Source organism: Rosa chinensis, chromosome 2, assembly GCF_002994745.2.
Source record: "Rosa chinensis cultivar Old Blush chromosome 2, RchiOBHm-V2, whole genome shotgun sequence".
NCBI lineage: Eukaryota > Viridiplantae > Streptophyta > Magnoliopsida > Rosales > Rosaceae > Rosa > Rosa chinensis.
Window position 1 is genome coordinate 2,654,673 of NC_037089.1, and position 18,421 is coordinate 2,673,093.

The 18,421-nt window shown below is 37.2% G+C and overlaps 5 protein-coding genes and 1 long non-coding RNA gene across 6 annotated transcripts; 1 reads left to right on the forward strand and 5 right to left on the reverse strand.

The window, feature by feature from the left end:
• Nucleotides 1-256: 256 nt before the first annotated feature.
• On the reverse strand, nt 257-2,063 carry LOC112188259 (blue copper protein). Its single transcript, XM_024327340.2, has 3 exons — nt 1,743-2,063; nt 1,205-1,645; nt 257-857 (listed from the first exon to the last, which is right to left on the reverse strand). The coding sequence occupies exons 1-3, from the start codon at nt 1,921-1,923 to the stop codon at nt 412-414; spliced, it is 1,068 nt and encodes a 355-aa protein (XP_024183108.1). The 5' UTR covers nt 1,924-2,063; the 3' UTR covers nt 257-411.
• A 1,919-nt stretch (nt 2,064-3,982) lies between these two features.
• LOC121051427 lies at nt 3,983-4,707 on the reverse strand. The gene is made up of 2 exons (XM_040513787.1): nt 4,302-4,707; nt 3,983-4,192 (listed from the first exon to the last, which is right to left on the reverse strand). Exons 1-2 carry the CDS (start codon nt 4,523-4,525, stop codon nt 4,084-4,086), a joined length of 333 nt encoding a protein of 110 aa, XP_040369721.1. The 5' UTR covers nt 4,526-4,707; the 3' UTR covers nt 3,983-4,083.
• A 302-nt stretch (nt 4,708-5,009) lies between these two features.
• On the reverse strand, nt 5,010-7,241 carry LOC112187392 (blue copper protein). Its single transcript, XM_024326155.2, has 4 exons — nt 6,964-7,241; nt 6,506-6,877; nt 5,898-6,266; nt 5,010-5,645 (listed from the first exon to the last, which is right to left on the reverse strand). Exons 1-4 carry the CDS (start codon nt 7,145-7,147, stop codon nt 5,269-5,271), a joined length of 1,302 nt encoding a protein of 433 aa, XP_024181923.1. The 5' UTR covers nt 7,148-7,241; the 3' UTR covers nt 5,010-5,268.
• A 3,654-nt stretch (nt 7,242-10,895) lies between these two features.
• On the reverse strand, nt 10,896-11,522 carry LOC112185456 (early nodulin-like protein 1). Its single transcript, XM_040513892.1, has 2 exons — nt 11,294-11,522; nt 10,896-11,194 (listed from the first exon to the last, which is right to left on the reverse strand). The coding sequence occupies exons 1-2, from the start codon at nt 11,478-11,480 to the stop codon at nt 10,932-10,934; spliced, it is 450 nt and encodes a 149-aa protein (XP_040369826.1). The 5' UTR covers nt 11,481-11,522; the 3' UTR covers nt 10,896-10,931.
• A 495-nt stretch (nt 11,523-12,017) lies between these two features.
• LOC112190055 lies at nt 12,018-15,024 on the forward strand. The gene is made up of 4 exons (XR_002932216.2): nt 12,018-12,183; nt 12,293-12,396; nt 14,077-14,249; nt 14,668-15,024. It is a non-coding gene; the product is annotated as an uncharacterized LOC112190055 (long non-coding RNA).
• Nucleotides 15,025-16,538: 1,514 nt separating this feature from the next.
• LOC112190166 (umecyanin) lies at nt 16,539-17,127 on the reverse strand. Its single transcript, XM_024329587.2, has 2 exons — nt 16,937-17,127; nt 16,539-16,852 (listed from the first exon to the last, which is right to left on the reverse strand). Exons 1-2 carry the CDS (start codon nt 17,112-17,114, stop codon nt 16,539-16,541), a joined length of 492 nt encoding a protein of 163 aa, XP_024185355.1. The 5' UTR covers nt 17,115-17,127.
• Nucleotides 17,128-18,421: the final 1,294 nt, after the last annotated feature.

The window sequence follows — 18,421 nt, forward strand, 5'->3', positions numbered from 1 at the left end:
AATGGATCTTGCTTTGAAACTGAAATAACCTATTTAATTCTAGATGATAAATGCCGGCAAAACACAAAGACAAAAAGAAATCTAGATGATAAGGGTCTTATTGCACCGTGTCAAACTCAAACGTTTACAATTTTGTCTTATGGTCATCAGGTCCAGCAAAATCAAACAAAATTGGTTGGAAAAAAGTAGGCAGAAAAGTCTGAAACGAAACGATCCAGATTAATCTTTATTGTGCGAAGAAAAGCAAACAAAGTAATTAAGCTGAAATGTCAAAACCAGCTTTATTAATTATTCATGGAAAAAACAAGATGATCAATCTGTATAACAATAGTAACAATCACACTAGCTGTGGTCGCCTAAAATGAATTACACACAAATAAAATTAACTGTATACTTTCACGATTAATTTACTTAAAACATGAACAAAGCTACAGCAATGGACAAGAAGGGGGCGGATAGGCCAGCAACGCCAAGAGATGTCGCGGCATTAGGTGATGGTGGTGGGGTGACGTCAGCGGCGGGTGGAGGGGTGGAAGGAGTGGTGGTGCCGCTTGGTGGGGTGGCACCGGTGCTTGGTGGAGTGGCAGTAGTGCTTGGAGTAGGGGCTGGGCCGCCTGGAGAAGGTGCGGGGGCGGAGGTCGGTGTGGCAGTGGTGCCCTTAACGGTGACAGCGAGCTTCTGGCCGTTGTTGCAGTGGTTGGCGAAAGTGCAGATGAAGAAGTGCTCGCCGGTTGTGTTCAGTGTGATTCTGACGGGTGGGTTTGTGTAGAGAGAGAGTGGGTTGGAGGTGCCACATGACTCATAATTTGTCTTGGTCACCTCAGCCACGTCGTGTGATCTATTCAAGAAGTTGAACACTGCAATAAGAAATTAATGCACCCATGTTACACCTTTAATTTGGTACAATGAAGCAAATTAGTATCTCCAAATTCACATTTTGAGTTAGAGCCTGTTTGATCCTAAATGATATTAGCAGATCGGCAACTCTTTATAACAACCGAAAGCCTTTTTAAAAATAAAAAATAAAAAATAGATAAAAGTTGCTTTTAAAATTATATAAGCAAATATAATGCTTTTTAGAAAAGCATGTAGTTTTATCGAGAATAATCATCTTCAAAGATTTTTTTTTTGGGTGTTGTAACAAAGCACTGCAAATTTCTACTAATTAAAGTGAGTTAGCCTGAGTTTGGGTCAATTAATTTACCTAGAATGTCACCAACCCTGAAGGTCTTGTCAGAGGCCCAGGTGCTGTAAGTATCGTTGCCGATAACATTCCATCCGGCGGTGTCTCCGACAGTGTAAGTGGTGGGTCCAGCTGAGGGGCTTGGTGCTGGGGCAGAAGGTGGAGGGGGGCTAGCACTGCTGCTTGGCTCTGGAGCAAGAACCGGAGCCGGCGACGAAGCAGGAGGACTCATGCTGGGAGCGGGAGAAGGGGAAGAGGTAGTTCCGGTAACGTTGACGGCCAACTTCTGTCCGGCGCTACAGTGGGTACCGAAGGTACAGATGTAGTAGTGCTCTCCAGAAGTAAGGGTAAGGTTTGCTGGTGTGTCGGTCGTCAAGGAAATGGGACCGGTTGCATTGCAGGCATCGAAGGCTTCCTTGGTCACTTCTGCGACGTCGTGTTGTCCGCTTGTAAATGTAAAGACTAGAAAGCCATTCAAGAAGGGAAGGATTAATTATGGTTCTTTCATATAATTGAAATCATTGAACATGAGCAAAAAAATAGGGATTTTTCGGCTTACCAAGAATGTCGCCGGCTTTAAAGGTATTGTTTGATGACCATGTACTGTAAGCCACAGCTCCACCGGGAGGGATGGTCCAGCCCAAACCATCACCGACTTGATGAGTGACTGCTGAGACAGAGCTAATTACCAAAGCTGCCACTAGGGCTGCGAAAACCGCCATGTTCAAGTTCCTTGCCATTGCTTTGCTTTGTGTTCTTCTTGGTTATAATTCAGGTCGCCCCTGTTTGTTCTGTTGTTGCTCTGCTTCTTTAAACCTTCTTGATTTTGATAGATAGGATGGCAGCAAGAAGGGTTTGGTTTGTCTCCGTCATTCTGTTCTACTACTAGTACTTTATATAGGGAAAGGCTTATGCGACGTCCACATGCTTTGATCGTTCTATGCCGTTGGATGGAAGCCACGTGTCTGCATGGGTGGGCTGTATCAACGTCTCACATTTGATGATGGCTGCCGTGATATGGGACTTTCCAGAAATTAGGTTTTTCCGCGTGAAGAAGAGGCCCTAGGCTGAGAAAGCTCAGCTCTCACCTAAACAAACAAATGGCTGACTTTTGTCATCGAAAAAACAAAAAAATTGACTGACTTTCATGCTGATATTATATTATCTAAGAGAAAAGAAAAAAACAAAAAAAGAAAAAGAAAAAGTCTTGGTCGTTGGATACGTGGATGTATTGGCAAAGGGAATTCTTCTTCATATTAATTCCATACAGGAAATACATAAAAACTGAAACAGATGAGAAAAAGTAAAGGAAAGACGTCTACGAGAAAGTGACTGCCAATATTTACCAAGAACTTTCCAAAATAAGATTAAAAATAAAGGATTTCCATTGAATTATGTATGTGAAAGATAGAACTAGTCAAACTTAGGTTGTGAACCAATGTGGGTTCGTTAATGATACTTTGTATAATGGACTTGGCCAATTCATGGTGTTCTTAACAATTTTCTTTTAACATGCAGAAAAGAAAAAGAATGATGATTTGATGTAGATGTATGAGTCTATGGGGAAAAATGTAAAAAATGTTTGGAGATTGGTGGCCTTAGAAGAACAATCCTTTAAAGCATATTCTTCTCCTAATTTCAACATCAAGCATTTAACCAAAAGAAAAAACACTTTATATCAAGCACTTAATGTCGTAGGCTTTCATACATGAAATCTTTACACTTGAAACTACATGCATAATTTTGGGCATTTATTCATATTGGAGATCGAGAACGTACTTCATCTTATGTTGGATGACAAGGTCTAGCAAGAGATTGTGCAATAACATTTGCATCTTTTCACTGTCTTATAAAGTGTGCAAGTATTCGATTTAGGTAATCAGAATAGAAGATAAACTCATAAAAGCAAGGAAGTCGACAACGTAAACAAGAGTGTGATGCAAATTATTACTTTAGTAGAAACATATTGCAATTTCATCAGGGATTACGTTTTTTATTAAAGATATAGTGTGCAAGTATTCGGTAACTATTACAAAAAGCAAGGCAGTAAACAAAGGTGCCATTCAATTTGTTACTTCAATAGCAAAATTGCAATTTCATTAGACAGTACGTGTATCATCTTAATTATATCCAAGATAATGGCAAGACGGTCGACTATGAACACTTCACGTTCTTTTGTGGCCATTTTCAGTGTGTGTTTTGTGGAGCTAATATTATTTGTTAATTTAAGACATTGTTATGATCATATATACTTGTAACTGACTTAATTTTTTGTTTTTTGTACAAGGATCTCTAGAATTATATATATATATATATATATATTGATAATGATATGTCAACTCTTTTATAATTCAGCAAATTACATAACGATTTGCCCACGTGAGGTTGACAAAAAAACAGAGCCGGACCTGACATGAGGCCTGTGAGTCGGCCTTCTCCAGCCTAGTGTCTCGTAAGGCTTAATTTTTTTTTTTGGGGGCATTTTAAAAAAATTAATAAGTAAACAAATTGTATTTTTTTTTTTAATGAAAATAGAAGTTGATTGCATTAGATCAACAATTAGGCTAGAGACTAATCGAAAGAGACTAACAACGCTTGAGAGTAAAAATTTGTCGGGGAAACAACCAAAACTTTACCCAAGCATTGCAATCCTTTCTTTTATGTTACTCCTAGCCTAAGTTCGAATTCTCTTTCTGTTTGTGTATTTATTTTTCTTTTCAAATTTTTTTTTTGTAAATATTCTTTTGACTTTTTCTTTTCTTTTCTATAATAAATGTAGGCTCATTTTTATTTTTCGCCACAAGTCTCAAAATCTCAAGTCTGGACCTGTAAAAAAAGCCATTATATAAGCAATTCAACATTTTAAAATCCTATGAAGCGCATCCAAAATCTAATCATCACTACCCACGAGGCATCAAAGAGGCACATATGGCGTAACCAGCCTTGGGGACATCTCGTCTAAGCAAGTAAGCAAGCAGAGAGGTCGAAGATTGAAGATTCCTCATCCATCTTGACAAAATAAAAAGAAAAATTAAAAACAACAAAACAGATCCTAACCAAGGTAGAAGCCCAAGCCCCAGGCCCTCCCAATTCTACTCAGGGCACCCAAGGTACTAACCCCAAACACAGCAGCGCCGCCGACACTTGCGCCGATGCAGCCGCCGACCCCGTGCACACCCGGATCATGATCTCTCGACCCACGACCCGGATAGCCTGTCCACCTCCATCTACCTGCAAACGTGATCCCAGCACAACCCGAAGACCAGCCTCCGTCATCAGCCTCAGAGGCCCCAGCCCGATCCAAATAACCCGGCCAGCCTTCACGAGAAGGCCGCCATCCATTACCGGCAAAAACGACTAGAGAAACAAGGAGAAGCCCTGAAAAGAAAGTACCTTCATTTATTTCCGTCATAAAAAAATTAGAATATATTAACATCCAATGGCCACGATTCTCTGTCATATACTAGCTTAGTTGGTACGTAGTGGGGTTTTATATATGAATATCTGCCCTCATCTTTGTAATGTCTCGAAATTAATTTATCTCTAATCCCCCTTACTTTAAGCAAAGAGACCTAGCTCCAGCGGTCCAGCCATACCAATAAATATTAAAACCCACATGCCTTGACTCCGTGGAAGGGAAAAAAAAACTTGATTATTGATAAAGACTTAATTTGATCATATACGACTAATATGAGTGGTTTCTTAGAACTTTCGGAGTGACTGGCAATTAGCCTGGACTAATTCTTTTCTAATCTAATTTGGACTTTATCATATGACATCACATGCAAATTAATGAACCCAAAGACCCAAATTAATCAGAAAAATATATTCGTGAATGTAGGTTGGCTGTAATTATTTATATTGAGTAAAGGAAAGTACAACAATGATTATTACAAGGATCAACTAATGGACGACAAGCCATGAATCAAATAGCTTTGTCCGAAATCCTTATGTACATTAAAAAACGGAATGTATAAATCAAATAAACTCAATACAGCCTCTCATCTATAAGGTATGTACTGTAATGAACCGATGATCGATTACAAATAAACAATATCAAGACATGGATTAACTAGTAAATATAATCAATGGAAGAAAGCCAATCCAATGAGCAAGAAGGTGAAGAAGTAGCCACTGCCATTAATGTTGGAAGGGGTGGCAGAGTTGTATGGAGCAGAAGCGGCCGGGGAATGAGCTGACGGAGCATGTGAAGAAGGCGTTGTGGAGCTCGAGGGAGACGTGGCCGTTCCTGTGCTCTTGGCGGTCACGTTAATCGCTAGCTTCTGTCCCAATTCGCAGTGGCGATCGTAGGTGGATGTGAAGTAGTGTTCACCGGTGGTGTTGAAGATGATGTTCACCGGACTATTTTTAAAAACAGCTAGGGTGCTATTGGTGGTGCAGTTGTCAAAAACAGCCTTGGTCACGACAGCTACATCTTGTGTCCCGTTGATGAAGTTGAAAACTACAATCAATTAAAGCACGAGGTTAGGATAGTTACAAAGACAAGATGGAAAATGTATATTCGGCGCGTAATGTTCCAAGCATACGTCATCACGTGCATATAACACATAATGGCAAAAATTAAGGGTTCAAAATTTCTAAACCAAACCATATGGACCCTTAGTTAATATTTATGTAGCCTTAGTGTGGTGTGTCAAATATGAAAATAATTTTTTAATATGCATGTAGTACAGAGCTTAGAGTTGTCAATTACCTAGCGTGTCTCCAACGATAAAAGTTTTGCCGTTAGCCCAAGCAGAATAATCATATTTACCGGGCACAAACCAACCCAATTGATCGCCGACGATGTAAGTCACTGGACCTCTAGGAGTAGGAGCAGGAGCAGGAGTAGGGGAGGCTGAAGGGCCACCAGGATTTGTAGTCACGTTGATGGCTAGCTTTTGTCCCAATTCGCAGTGCTTATCCATGGTGCCAATGAAGTAATACTCGCCTGTGAGATTCAGCTTGATATAGGCCGGTCCAGTTGTTAATATTGTGATCTGGGATTTATTAAAATTGCAGCTCTCGTAAGCTTGTTTTGTGACCATGGCTACATCTTGATCTCCGGTTGTGAAGTTGAACTCTGATGATTAATAATTAAGCAAGACATCAACATCAACGCACATACGTACATAACCCAGTTTTCAACTTGAAATCAACACAGTATACGTTATAGTATAATCATATTATCATTTCACATACATACATGAAAACATCTAAGAGATTAAAAGTCTTTATAGTTCGTCTCGAGCTCTAAAATCTCAAAACATACTCATCTTATCTCGTAGTTAATTGAACATAATTTAATGCTTAATTACTTACCCAGAGTGTCACCAACATAGAAAGTCTTGCCGTAAGCCCAAGCAGAATAAGCAAGTTCACCGCCCGGTGGGACAATCCATCCAAAATGATCGCCGACGACGTAAGTCACAGGGCCTCTTGGTGTAGGACTAGGTTTAGGTGAAGGGCTTGGAGTCGGTGATCCAGAATGAGCAGTCACGTTGATGGCTAGCTTCTGTCCCAACTCGCAGTGCTTGTCCATGGTTCCAATGAAATAGTACGACCCAATCGTATCCAATGTGAAATTGGCCGGACCAGTTGTTTTAAGCTCGATGGGGCTTGTGGAATTGCAGCTATCGAAAGCTTCCTTTGTAACCATGGCTACGTCCTGGTCACCAGTCGTGAAGTTGAACTCTGAAAATTGAACAACAGAAACAAACAGAAGTTCAATAAAGCTACACATACATGTATTGATATTCAGTACCGCTACGTGCACGTACCAAGAATGTCGCCGACGGAGAATTTGTGCCCGGAAGCCCAGGCTTCGTAAGCGTAATGACCTCCGGGAGGAACAATCCATCCGAATTCATCTCCAACGACGTGGGTTTCTATTGCTGCTGTGGAGTGAAGGAGGGCAGCCACTGTTATGGCTAGAACGGCGAAATATTTGAGTTCACTACCCATATTTGTCTATTAGTAGCAGAGTACTGGTCCTGATCTCGATTTTCTTTTCTTTCTCTTGTTTATATGTTAGAGAGAGCTTTTGTGAGATATGAGGATTGAGGTGTGGTGTTTTTATAGAGGTTGTTAGGAGGAAGAAATTGTGGGGCAAGTTTTGGCGATTGACAATTGTCATAGCTAAAGGGGAACTTCCTCTGTTCTATGCGTCCTCGACCATTCAAGGAGGTCTAGAACCCTTTGACCTATTTAAAATTGATGTGGATGCGTTGATGGAATCAAATATTGCATGAGAAAGATGCAAAATCTGATCAGGACAAAAAGTCTTCCTTGATTTGGTCCACTATTCATGAAATTATCTAATGTTGATCGATCAAAACAAAAATAGAAAGAAGAAAAAGAAAAAAACGCAAATCATGCACAAATTCGCTTGGTGTTGTTTCTTTAAAGAATTAGACAGATGGGATAAAAAAAATAAAGATCATAACCACGACTCGGAGAAGAGAGATTGAGATAATCAATAGAAATGAGCCAAGATCTTTAGCTAGAGTAACGCGCAATTGACCATTTTAAACTTGTAATTTCAACTTTTGATTCAAAAGGTTATAGTTCGTAAAGTTCTTATATATTGTTTCGGAAATGATCCATCTTTATAAGACCAAATTTCTTCCCACCCTTTACCCGAACATTTCTTAACACTATTTCTTTTTCAAAGAGATTTGATTAAGACCTAGTTGGTTTAATGGTATCTCTCTCTATAGAGTATATGAAGGTTCAAATTTTTAATTTTTGTTTAAAAAAAAAATTAGAACTTTAAATCTCTTCCGCTAGAAGTAAGAGAAATACTACAGAATCTTTTTAACCAAAATAAAGGATCCAGTTACATTTACATACTCTTTTAAAATGATTCAGGACACTTCAGTGTACATACATTAATAAAATATTAATAGTATTATAAGTGATTTAAACAAAATGCATTAAAGAATCTATGAAGTCTATACATGGAAACATATATAGAACCATTGTCTTTGTTGATTTTGATTAACAAAGCAAGGAGGTGGGTGAAACAGAAAATTTGATAATAACTAATTATATGTCCTCAAATCAACCGCGATTGCATAGAATACTAAATTGCTAAGTCAACTTGAGAATAACTTATTACACAACATGCATCGGCCTAACTTCTTAGTCCTAGTACTGGCCAAATCAACCTCGATTATTATACTTAATTTGCAGGGCTTTTCTGATTAAGCTCAGGTCCATTCAATCATTATTACTTTTCAAATATTAGAAAGAGGCGCGCTGATATATGCCTTAGAATTTGTCTATCTCGATCAACCAGGCTTCTAGAAATTGAATGGAAACATAAATAAATCATTATATACAATGTTCTTCACTGAAAGAAACGGTCTTAAAGAACTGTAAAAAATAAGAGGATCTCAGCAACATGTATTAAATTTAAATACTTAAAATATAATAATTTAAAACTATGCATTTATCTTCAGCTGTTAGATGCATCTGTCACATACAGTCTCTAAAAAACTGTTCATTAAGTGAGCAACTTTGTCATCATATATACATCATACCTCTCCTTAGTTGTTTCTTCTAAGAAAATTTTAAGATATATAAGATATCTAGAACAACATGGTCAGTTGGATGACTTGAATCTTTGTTAATTGGTTTGGTCGGGCATCAATGTCATGCATGTATTTCATGACTACCTCATTTTCTTATATTGAGGAACCTTCCTACCTACCTAGCTAGTAGCTACTGTGGTCACAATTTCAATATTTTGCCAAAGTTTTCAAACAAGGTGGCTCTATATGTTCTTCAATTTTCTTTTGGCCATAGACATCTACGTGCTTAATCGAATATTAAATTTCTTGCAATTTGATATATATTTTTATATACAATAAACTTTAGTGTGTGTGTATATATATATATAGGATTTTTCTCAGGTGCGGACGTCCGTACTGAAATTTCGGTACGGATTTCCTGTTTTTGACCACTTTCTGGCCTCATTTTTACATCTTAACCGTTCAGTTTTTAGGTCCTAATGTATAGATCATCTCTGCAAAATTTCAGCCAATTTGGTGATTGTTAAGAAATCCAAAACTGCAATTTACACGAACGGACCGAATCTGTCGAACCGGAACCGTTCGTATTTATAATGGTAAATTGTAGTTTTGGATGACTTAACGATCACCAAATTGGCTGCAATTTTGCAGAGCTGATCTATACTAGGACCTAAAAACTGAACGGTTAAGATGTGAAAATGTGATTGGAAAGTGGGGGAAAACGGGAAATCCGCACCGTCCGCACTGTACGGATGTCTGCACCATAGCCGGACTGTGTATATATATATATGTATACATATATACACACACACACACACACACACACACACACACACACACACACACTTTCCATGTTAAGGATCTCCTTAGATTTTAAGGATTTCCTTAAATAGACTCACTTTTCGATAACATATCCACATCTCGACTATTCAGTTTTTAGAAATATATGAGTATATCATTTCTGCAAATTTTCAGCCAAATTGATTATCATTAAGACATTCAAAACTACAATTTACAATTATGAACACGAACGGTTTAGATTGGACAGATTCGGTTCGTTCATTGATTTAATCTAATTCGATATCTTAACGATCATCAATTTGGCTAAAAATTTACATAAGTGATCTATATATTAGGACCTAAAAACTGGACAGTCGAGATATGGATATGCGATCTAAAAATGAGTCTATTCAACTAATTAATCTAAGGAGTTTTTAGCATAGAAAGACTATATATCTCTTGAATCGAACCTTCTCTAGTACATTATATGGTAGGAAGTACGGTACTTCTTTTAATAGCAGAAAAATATTGGAGCAGCTGAGCAGCATAGGATTTCTGTGAGTATCAAATTTGAATCGCCCATAATGCATGACACAACAGCTAGTTCATGTTGACAGTTTGACACCCATCATTGACAAACTACATACATTAAAAATCATAGTCGTTATTAACATGTATATGTAATTTATCATTTATGTAATAAACTCGAACATGTCAATTCTTTCACTCTTTAAATTTTTTCATTCAAATTTGGAGTTACAGAGTCCATTTCAATCAAAGTTTTGGGAAGCGGGTAGATATCCATAGCTATTTTTTGTCCTCTTGAACAGTGTACGTGGAAAAGGTGCTAATAAGATGATATGTCTTGGCATTGTGGTGGAACTTAAAGTCATATGTTTTGTTCCTCACAAAAATTGGTTGTTTTATGTTATAATTCTTGAAATCTTTTGCTTCGACGTAAGCTAAATTGTCATTCCCTTATTTGAATTCGAAGACTGTAAAACAAAAAGAAAGAAAAACAAATTAAAGCAGTAATACTCGATATGCACAATATATATCATTTATGTAGCAAGAGATTGTTGAATTAGTTTGTTTCCACTAATCACACATGCACCTCCAAAACTGGATGCAAAGGTTAGTAGAAAGACGAAAGGTAGGAAATTAACCAACCTTTCTTGGCAAGAACTCATGAAATATACCTTAAGCAAAGTGGTAACGGACTAACTGTAGAACCTGGAGATTTGGCCAAATTGAAAAGAGTAGTTTCACCTAAAGCGTCGTTACCCAAAATGAATAAATATCGGGGCCATAATTTTCTACTGGAGGTATAGTCCGGTATGCAATGAATCAAGACCTTCTTATAATTAACAAGCTTATATAGCCTAGCTAGTAAAGAATTGAGTATCCATCTACTTTAGAGAGGCACAAATTTTTCAGGAAGCTTCAGCAGAACTTGGACTTGGACTAGGAGAAATATCACCAGTGGAATCCACAGCAGGACCCATATCAACGACTACTTTTTGGCCCTTGAAGCAGTTGCCGGCGAAGGTGCTGGTGCAAAAGAATCTGACTTTGGAAAGAAATTTGAATGTAGTTTGGTTGTCAAAAACATGAAAGGGATTCGCCGTGTTGCAAGTGAGAAAATCTTCCTTGCTTACAAAAGCCAAGTCTTGTTCTCCTGCTGCAAACTTGAACACTGCACAAGCCACAAGCAATACATTAAACATATACATAAGCGAAAATGAACACTTCTCCGGACACAAACAGGTTAAGAAGAAGTGCTAGTTGCAATCACCTAGAATATCGTCGACTGTCAAGCTATGATAGGAAGCCCATGACTCAAAATCGGCAGCGCCATGAGGAGGAATCGTCCACCCCAAGTCGTCTCCTACTACATATTCTGCACCTTCTGCTCCGTGTACCATTAGTACTCCCGTTGCTGCCATGGCTATAACAAGAACCATCACATAATTCGCATTCATGGCTTTAATCCTTTTTTGATTTATCTCCGATCTTTCTGTTTGTATTTGTATAATTCAAGTGATTAATTGTCTGAATTTACAGAGGGAGACCTTGTATTTATAGAAGTACTATTTGAGCGAGGCCGCCCAGATTTCACGTTGTGTAATATCATAAGTGTGCACTGTGTTGTTGTTTATGACCTCCACACTACAAGAAAAGTAGTCTACCACAACATCACAATAACAACATGCTCTAAATGCTCGTTGTTACTTCATGTTGTTACTTACAGTATTCGACAATGAGCAAATAATGTGCATTGTAGTAAACTATTTAGCACCATATGTGTCATTTGCACGTTGTTAATTTGGTTATCAACAACCTACTTTGCGTGTTGTTATCTGCAAGTTGTCAATTAAGTTATCAACAAGCAGGTGTGCACGTTGTGGAAAACTTTTCAAAATAACAACATGTGACGAATGCTGTTAAGACTTTGAGATAAAAAAAAAAAAAAAAAAAGTTATGAGGAGAGCAGTCAGTTTTATTCTAAATTTTAGGAAAAAATTGAAGTTTTGTTAACCTAGCTTTTACAAAATCACTAAACGCCCGCACCAAAAGCTCTCGCCATAGTCGACGGTGACCTTCATAATGTTCGACGGTGTTGGAGCCACCTAGTCGTTTCAGACTTCAAGTAGTCCTTCTCTCCCGCCATCAACTCATCTCCAGGTACTATCGCTCTTCATTCTCAGTTTTCAATTTCAAATTCTCTCAAGGTATCAAAATCAAAAGCTCAAATATCTCTCTCCCTCACTCACTCACTCGCAACATCTCTCAGCTCAACTCAGCTTCTCTGTCCTTGATTCCCAAGAAGATCAGCTCGCTCTTCCCTGCGCATTACTCCCTTCGATTCCTGCAATGCTTTTTCGATTCTGATTACAGGTATTGTCTTTTGACTTATTGTTCGTTCATGGCGGTGTTTTGGTTCGGAAATTGGGGCAATTGAGTATGTGGCTATGTGGAATTGAATGGGCTTCTCTTTTTATATCTGCAATTGATTAAGAAAGTTTAGTTAGCTGCAATCTATGACTAGTTTTCTGCATTTTGAGAAAATAGGTACAGCAAATAGCATGGAATTTCGACATTTATAATTCTGCAAATTGTTTAGTTTCAAAAATATATGAGGTAAATTGGAAATTCCATGTGTGAGTTTGATTGGGGAAGGCCTTTAGTTTGATTTAACACATTTAGGCTACATGTAATCAGAATACATGTGAATGCATATAAGTTCAGTGTGATTGAATGAGTTGTAGTCTAAATTGCTGTGCATGATTATTACCAACTCAGTCGCAGAAAACCAGAATAGTAATTTTTAGAGCGTTGTATCTAACACTTTACTCCTCTCTACTAATTCAGTCACAGCAATTAGCTAGGTAATTTGGCATCGTATAGAATAAGAACTGGGTTGGTTCTGTTTGGTTTGAAAGCATTAAGTAACAAGTAGAAAAATTTGAAGTTCCTGGAAAAAATTTCAGCGTTCTTATCAACTTTGACATACTGATTGGGTAAACTGAAATGAAACTAAGCTGGATCTTGGATTAGATATGTTTAGCAAAGAACTTTGGAACTAGAGAAAAGAGTATGAGGTCATTTTTGGACAAGGAGAAGAAAGTTTGATACAGCATTTTGCTAAAGTGTAATGAACTTCTGAATTGTGCATGCATGTGCTGCGATGGGGAATGCAGTAGGTGATTTGAGCTATCTTAGTTGCGTATTTGAATTCTCCAAAGCATGCAATAGGCTAGAGAGAGATTGTACCTAAGTGTTTTTTTCTTGTGTTTCATTGTGTGATTGCTAGAAAACAGAACTTGATATCCTCAGCAAAGTCAGTTTAGCTTTTGATCGAATTACTCTGGATAGTGTTGTTACTGTTCTATTTCATTCAATCTTCCAACTGCATCCTCCTTATTTCTATATTCATATTTTCAGAAGCCTTGGTGGTTAGCAAGTGCTATTTTCATACTTTTTTTAAATATTGACATGAGGAAAGAATGCAGCAGGGGATGTGATCTGAAAGCCATAGACACACCAAACCCTACATTCTATTATCAAAACAGGTTATGCCACCACAAAGACAAAGTAGTTGGTTTTATTGCTTCTGAGGTCATTGCCAGAGAAGGAATTAATTATAGTTTCCAGCAATGTCATAGCTTCAAATCAGTTGCACCTACTAAACTGCCAAAGTGATAGCATCCAAGACACAAATTTGTATGATTGAATGATCATCTAATATACCATTCTCAATCACTGGTATCATGTTGCATAATGAAATTTACAACTATTTATTGAATTTCCTTTTCCTTGATAATCTTTAGAAAGTTCTCATCATTCATATAATGTCCATATAATTTCCTTCTCATTAGTCTTCTTGTACCTTATTTTACAGAAAAACTACCATCGATCTGTGTAGTTAATACTTGTCCTTGTCCTTGTCAAAGTGTTAATTAGATTAGAAGGAATAGCAATTGAGTGGTATTGTGGTAGTGGTTCTAAGTTCTAAGTTCAAAAGGACTAATGTGCCTATGCTATATATGATTTCGTGCCTTATAATTTGAGGTACAGTTTCTGTCAAGATGGAGAAACAATGGCTGCAATTTGATAGAGAAAAGGAACAGACAAAGAAGAGGAAAATAGGTGACAAAGAACTGAAAAAGAAGGGGAAAAAGAAGAGTGAAAGACTACCTCATCGCATATGGAAGAAAAAGTCAATATTCTTCAAGTTGCCATATTGGAAGGTATGTCATTCTCTTACAATCTTAGCTTTAATATTCTTCATGGCACTATATGAGTAAAGTGAACACTATTCTGAATTCCAGAATATTTGAGCTCAGATTGGTGCTTCTATAGAGCTTAAAATTCAGTATGTTGTTTATATATATTTCATGTTGGTTGCCTGAAGTGCCTAATTCGGCTGACCGCTTTGTTGAATTTGAGTCCATTTTGATGTTTATGTTTATAGTCCATTTTGATCGCCTTGGTTGAATGTTTATATCTTTGTTTTTATTTTTATTTGTTGTCCTGCAAATATTTAGTTTTGCTGCTGAATGTGGCTGGATTGGTTTTTAATGCTGACACTTGAGCAGATTTGTTAATACTGTGTGATTACTACCAAATCCCTTCATGTAATTCTTTCTTGAATTTTTTGATTTGCAGGTTCTCCTTGTACGTCATAACTTGGATGTAATGCATATCGAGAAGAATATCTGTGATAGTATTCTTGGTACACTTTTGAATTTGAAGAGAAAGTCCAAAGATGGTCTCAAGTCTCGTAAAGACCTGGAAGCTATGCAGATTAGACAAGATCTACACCCTAAAGTATATTTTCATATGTATACTAGAGAATTTATGTAGGTCAGGAAGTACCATGCATGTTTTGTCAATGCTGATGAACAAAGAATCCAATACTTTGTCATGCTTGTTTTGTAAAGAACATATGTATAAGAGAATGTGGCACTCCACACTCCTAATGAAATGTATATTTTCCTCCTAATGAAATGTATATTTTTCATACATGGTTAGTGTGTACTAATACTGGCATGTGAATGTGTTTTAGTAATGGTGAATGTTTATAGAGGTACAGGATAGCCCAGCAAATTGGGTGCAATAATATGTACTGAAATTTATAACAACGTATCCAGTAATATGAGAACATACCATGTATGCTGTCGAAAACTAAAGACAACATGCTGAGAGTGTTGTTAAAACTTACAACATGCGCTTGAAACGTTGTTGAAAATTTATGACAATGTGCAGAGCTCATTGTTGAATAATTACAACAACGTGCTTTGCCTCTTTTTGACAACGTGCAAAGCACGATGTTAAGGACTCGGGGACTTTTAATGACTCTGGCATCTACAACATGCGCCAAACGTTGTCAAAAGTGATTGACAACGTGAACTGCATGTTGTTAAACATGATTTTTCTTGTAGTGCCAGCAATTGCAGTCTCTATGAGTATATATTTCTTATCAAAACTAATTGAGTATTCATATGTTCTTTTCCTATTTGATTGATATATGCAGTGATGAGTCAATGAGCGTCGATACTAATTATGCCGCCAAAGTGTCGATACTAATTATGCCGCCAAAGTGAACCTTTTAACTGATAGTTGCTACGTACAGAGTTTAAAATTACTATGGATTTTAACCTTTCTTTTTTGTATTTTAAACTCGGCAAAACACAGATTAATTTGCAGGCCTTGGCATGGGACTTGATCTTATTACCTTGGCTAAGTTCTAGCCGAAAAGGCTTAATCGATCATAAATCCAATAGTGCAGTACAATTTAATTTACAAGTATCCAAATTAGCCTTACCCTTGTATATATAAGTATAACTAGCTACTTAGGAATTTAACACTGAGGTCCTCCGTCTTAAGTAGTGGGCAGATAACTCTGATCGCCTTTTAGGTAAGTCATGAGAAAGCTTCATATTCTGCTACAAGCTGAGGACAAGGGGTTCGCAGAAATGCCTCTACAAGTTATGTACACAAAGGCCGAACGAAATACATCTCACAAACGGATACACAAATACAAAAAAGATAAGGCCCAACAAAACAAGAAAATGGAACTGATATTAGACCCAATACGAGAATTCCGTTGGATCGCAAAAAGCCCGTTGCTTGTGCTCGAGTCTTCGGACCGGCGTATGACACACTGGTCTTTTCTTATATACGTATAAGAATGATTCTGTTCGTTCGAAACACAAAAAGCATACACTACTAATATGCTAGGTTTGCGGAGGATAACTCGGGTCGACAAAAGTGCGTTCATTTTTATGTTTTTCATTGAATGTTTTTAATGACGAGTTTTCTCATAATATTCAACAAAATGATATAATTTTCATGCTTCAATAAATAATAAATTATAAAAACTCAGATAAAAAATAATCAAACATAATCTTCGTGTTTAATCATCATCTTATTGACATTTTCAGATTACATGACATGACACAATGGACACATGGTACAAAGTGTAGTTATTATTCAATTTCATTTACTCTCCATATGCGGATCGTTGCAAGCACAAACTAGTTTCCTTTGGCCATGATCTTGTGAGACACAAATTTGGCCGTTACCGTTAGGGCGTCATCAGCACTTGATGAAGAAGGACATGGAGTTGGACTGGGACTAGGAGGCAGGGCAGCGCCGATGTAAATGGCAATCTTTTGGCCTTTGGTGCAGTGCCCGGCCAAGGTGGAGGTGAAATAAAATGTGTCGCTTGCGATAAACTGAAGTGTAACTGCCTCCTGGAATAGCAACAAGGGATCCACCGTGTTACAACTGTCGTAATCATCCTTGGTTACTAAGGCCAAGTCTTGTTCACCTACTGCAAAGTCGAACTCTGCAAAAAACAAACAAACACACAACGATCAAGTACAGTGTTATGAAAGATCGATCATCATGGACAATGGATCATATATCTCACCTAGCTCATCGTTGACTACAAAGCTATGCTCGGCAGCCCATGCAGCATAAGTAGCAGCGCCACCAGGAGGAATAGCCCAACCCAAGTCGTCTCCAACTGTGTATAGTACAGCTTCTGCTCCATGTAACAATACTACTGCCATTGCGAGAACAACAACTATCATGTTCATGGTTTTCATCTCGATCGTAATCCTCCGCTGTTGTTACAGTAGTAGTAGAGTAGTAGTAAAGGAAATAAGTGATTTTTTCTGAATATATAGAGAGAGTATGCCTTGAATCATAGGAAGCGGTTGAGTGAGACCTGCCAAATTTCACATAGAGAGTTCATATGTGCATTGTATATCACACCCAGCTAGCAATTGCAAGCTGTGTATATATTTGGTACAGTAAAACAACTAGTATACGTCGAGATTATCAAAATAATTGCATTTTATTTTTTTTAATGATGGTCAATGTCAATGATCGAGAGTCGATACTAAAGATGTTGTAAAAAGTCAATTTTAATTGTATATTGCTAATGTATATCAACGTTCAAATTTTATCCCTTGAATTCTATGTATAAAACAGAAATCTGCAGGCCTTAGGTTGGAGCTTGTGGTCAGTATGCTCATAATTTAATAAAAAATCAGGATTAAAAAAAAAAAATTACATTCTTTTCAGCTGCCCTAACAGAACTTGAGGTTACAATGACCTTGCCAGTTAACCAAATTTTCATGATGATAATTGGTATTAGCTTCAAGATTAAAAATTAGAGTCCACGAAATTATAATTCTCTCAGGTCTCAATTTTGTGTGTAGATATGATATTTTTAAAGGAGTGATTTTGACACTCCACTTTTAACTTTACAAAAATTAAGTGCAAGTAGTAAAATAATAAAATACAAGAGTAGATTGACAATATTATCATCCTGTTTTATTTAAGGGATAATGCTCATACACCCCGATTCTACCAAAATACTTCCCCAAAACCCCAGCTAATTATTTCCTTTCCCTTTCACACAAGTATCTGTCTCTTTCTTTCTCACTTGCACAAACTCTCACTTTTTCTTCCAGCTGTACCCTTGTGATGTTTATATATATTTAATATTTCTGTTACGATTATGAAACGTGGTGGGCCCATTCTCAAAATTATTTAAACAGAAGTCTGTTAGTTTTCATCTTCTATTCAAAGATAAACAGTACGATTTACTATTCATAATTGCGATCGTTGACAGACTCGAATTAGTAGCTATCTGCAAACATACTGAAAAAGAACTGCAAACAGAAAAAGAAAAATTGAGAAAATTGAAGGCCTATAGAGATAATCTTAATAGAGAATCTCCCAACTATTGGGATATCATTTATAGACTTCAAAATAGAATTTATAAAATAGAAGAAGAGATAGAAAATCTCTTATATGTTCTGAAAGAGGAACAAAAACCTCTGAATTATTTGAGCATTGGTTAGATCCGCACATCACTGGTATCAGAGCTTGTAAAAGGCTCAAA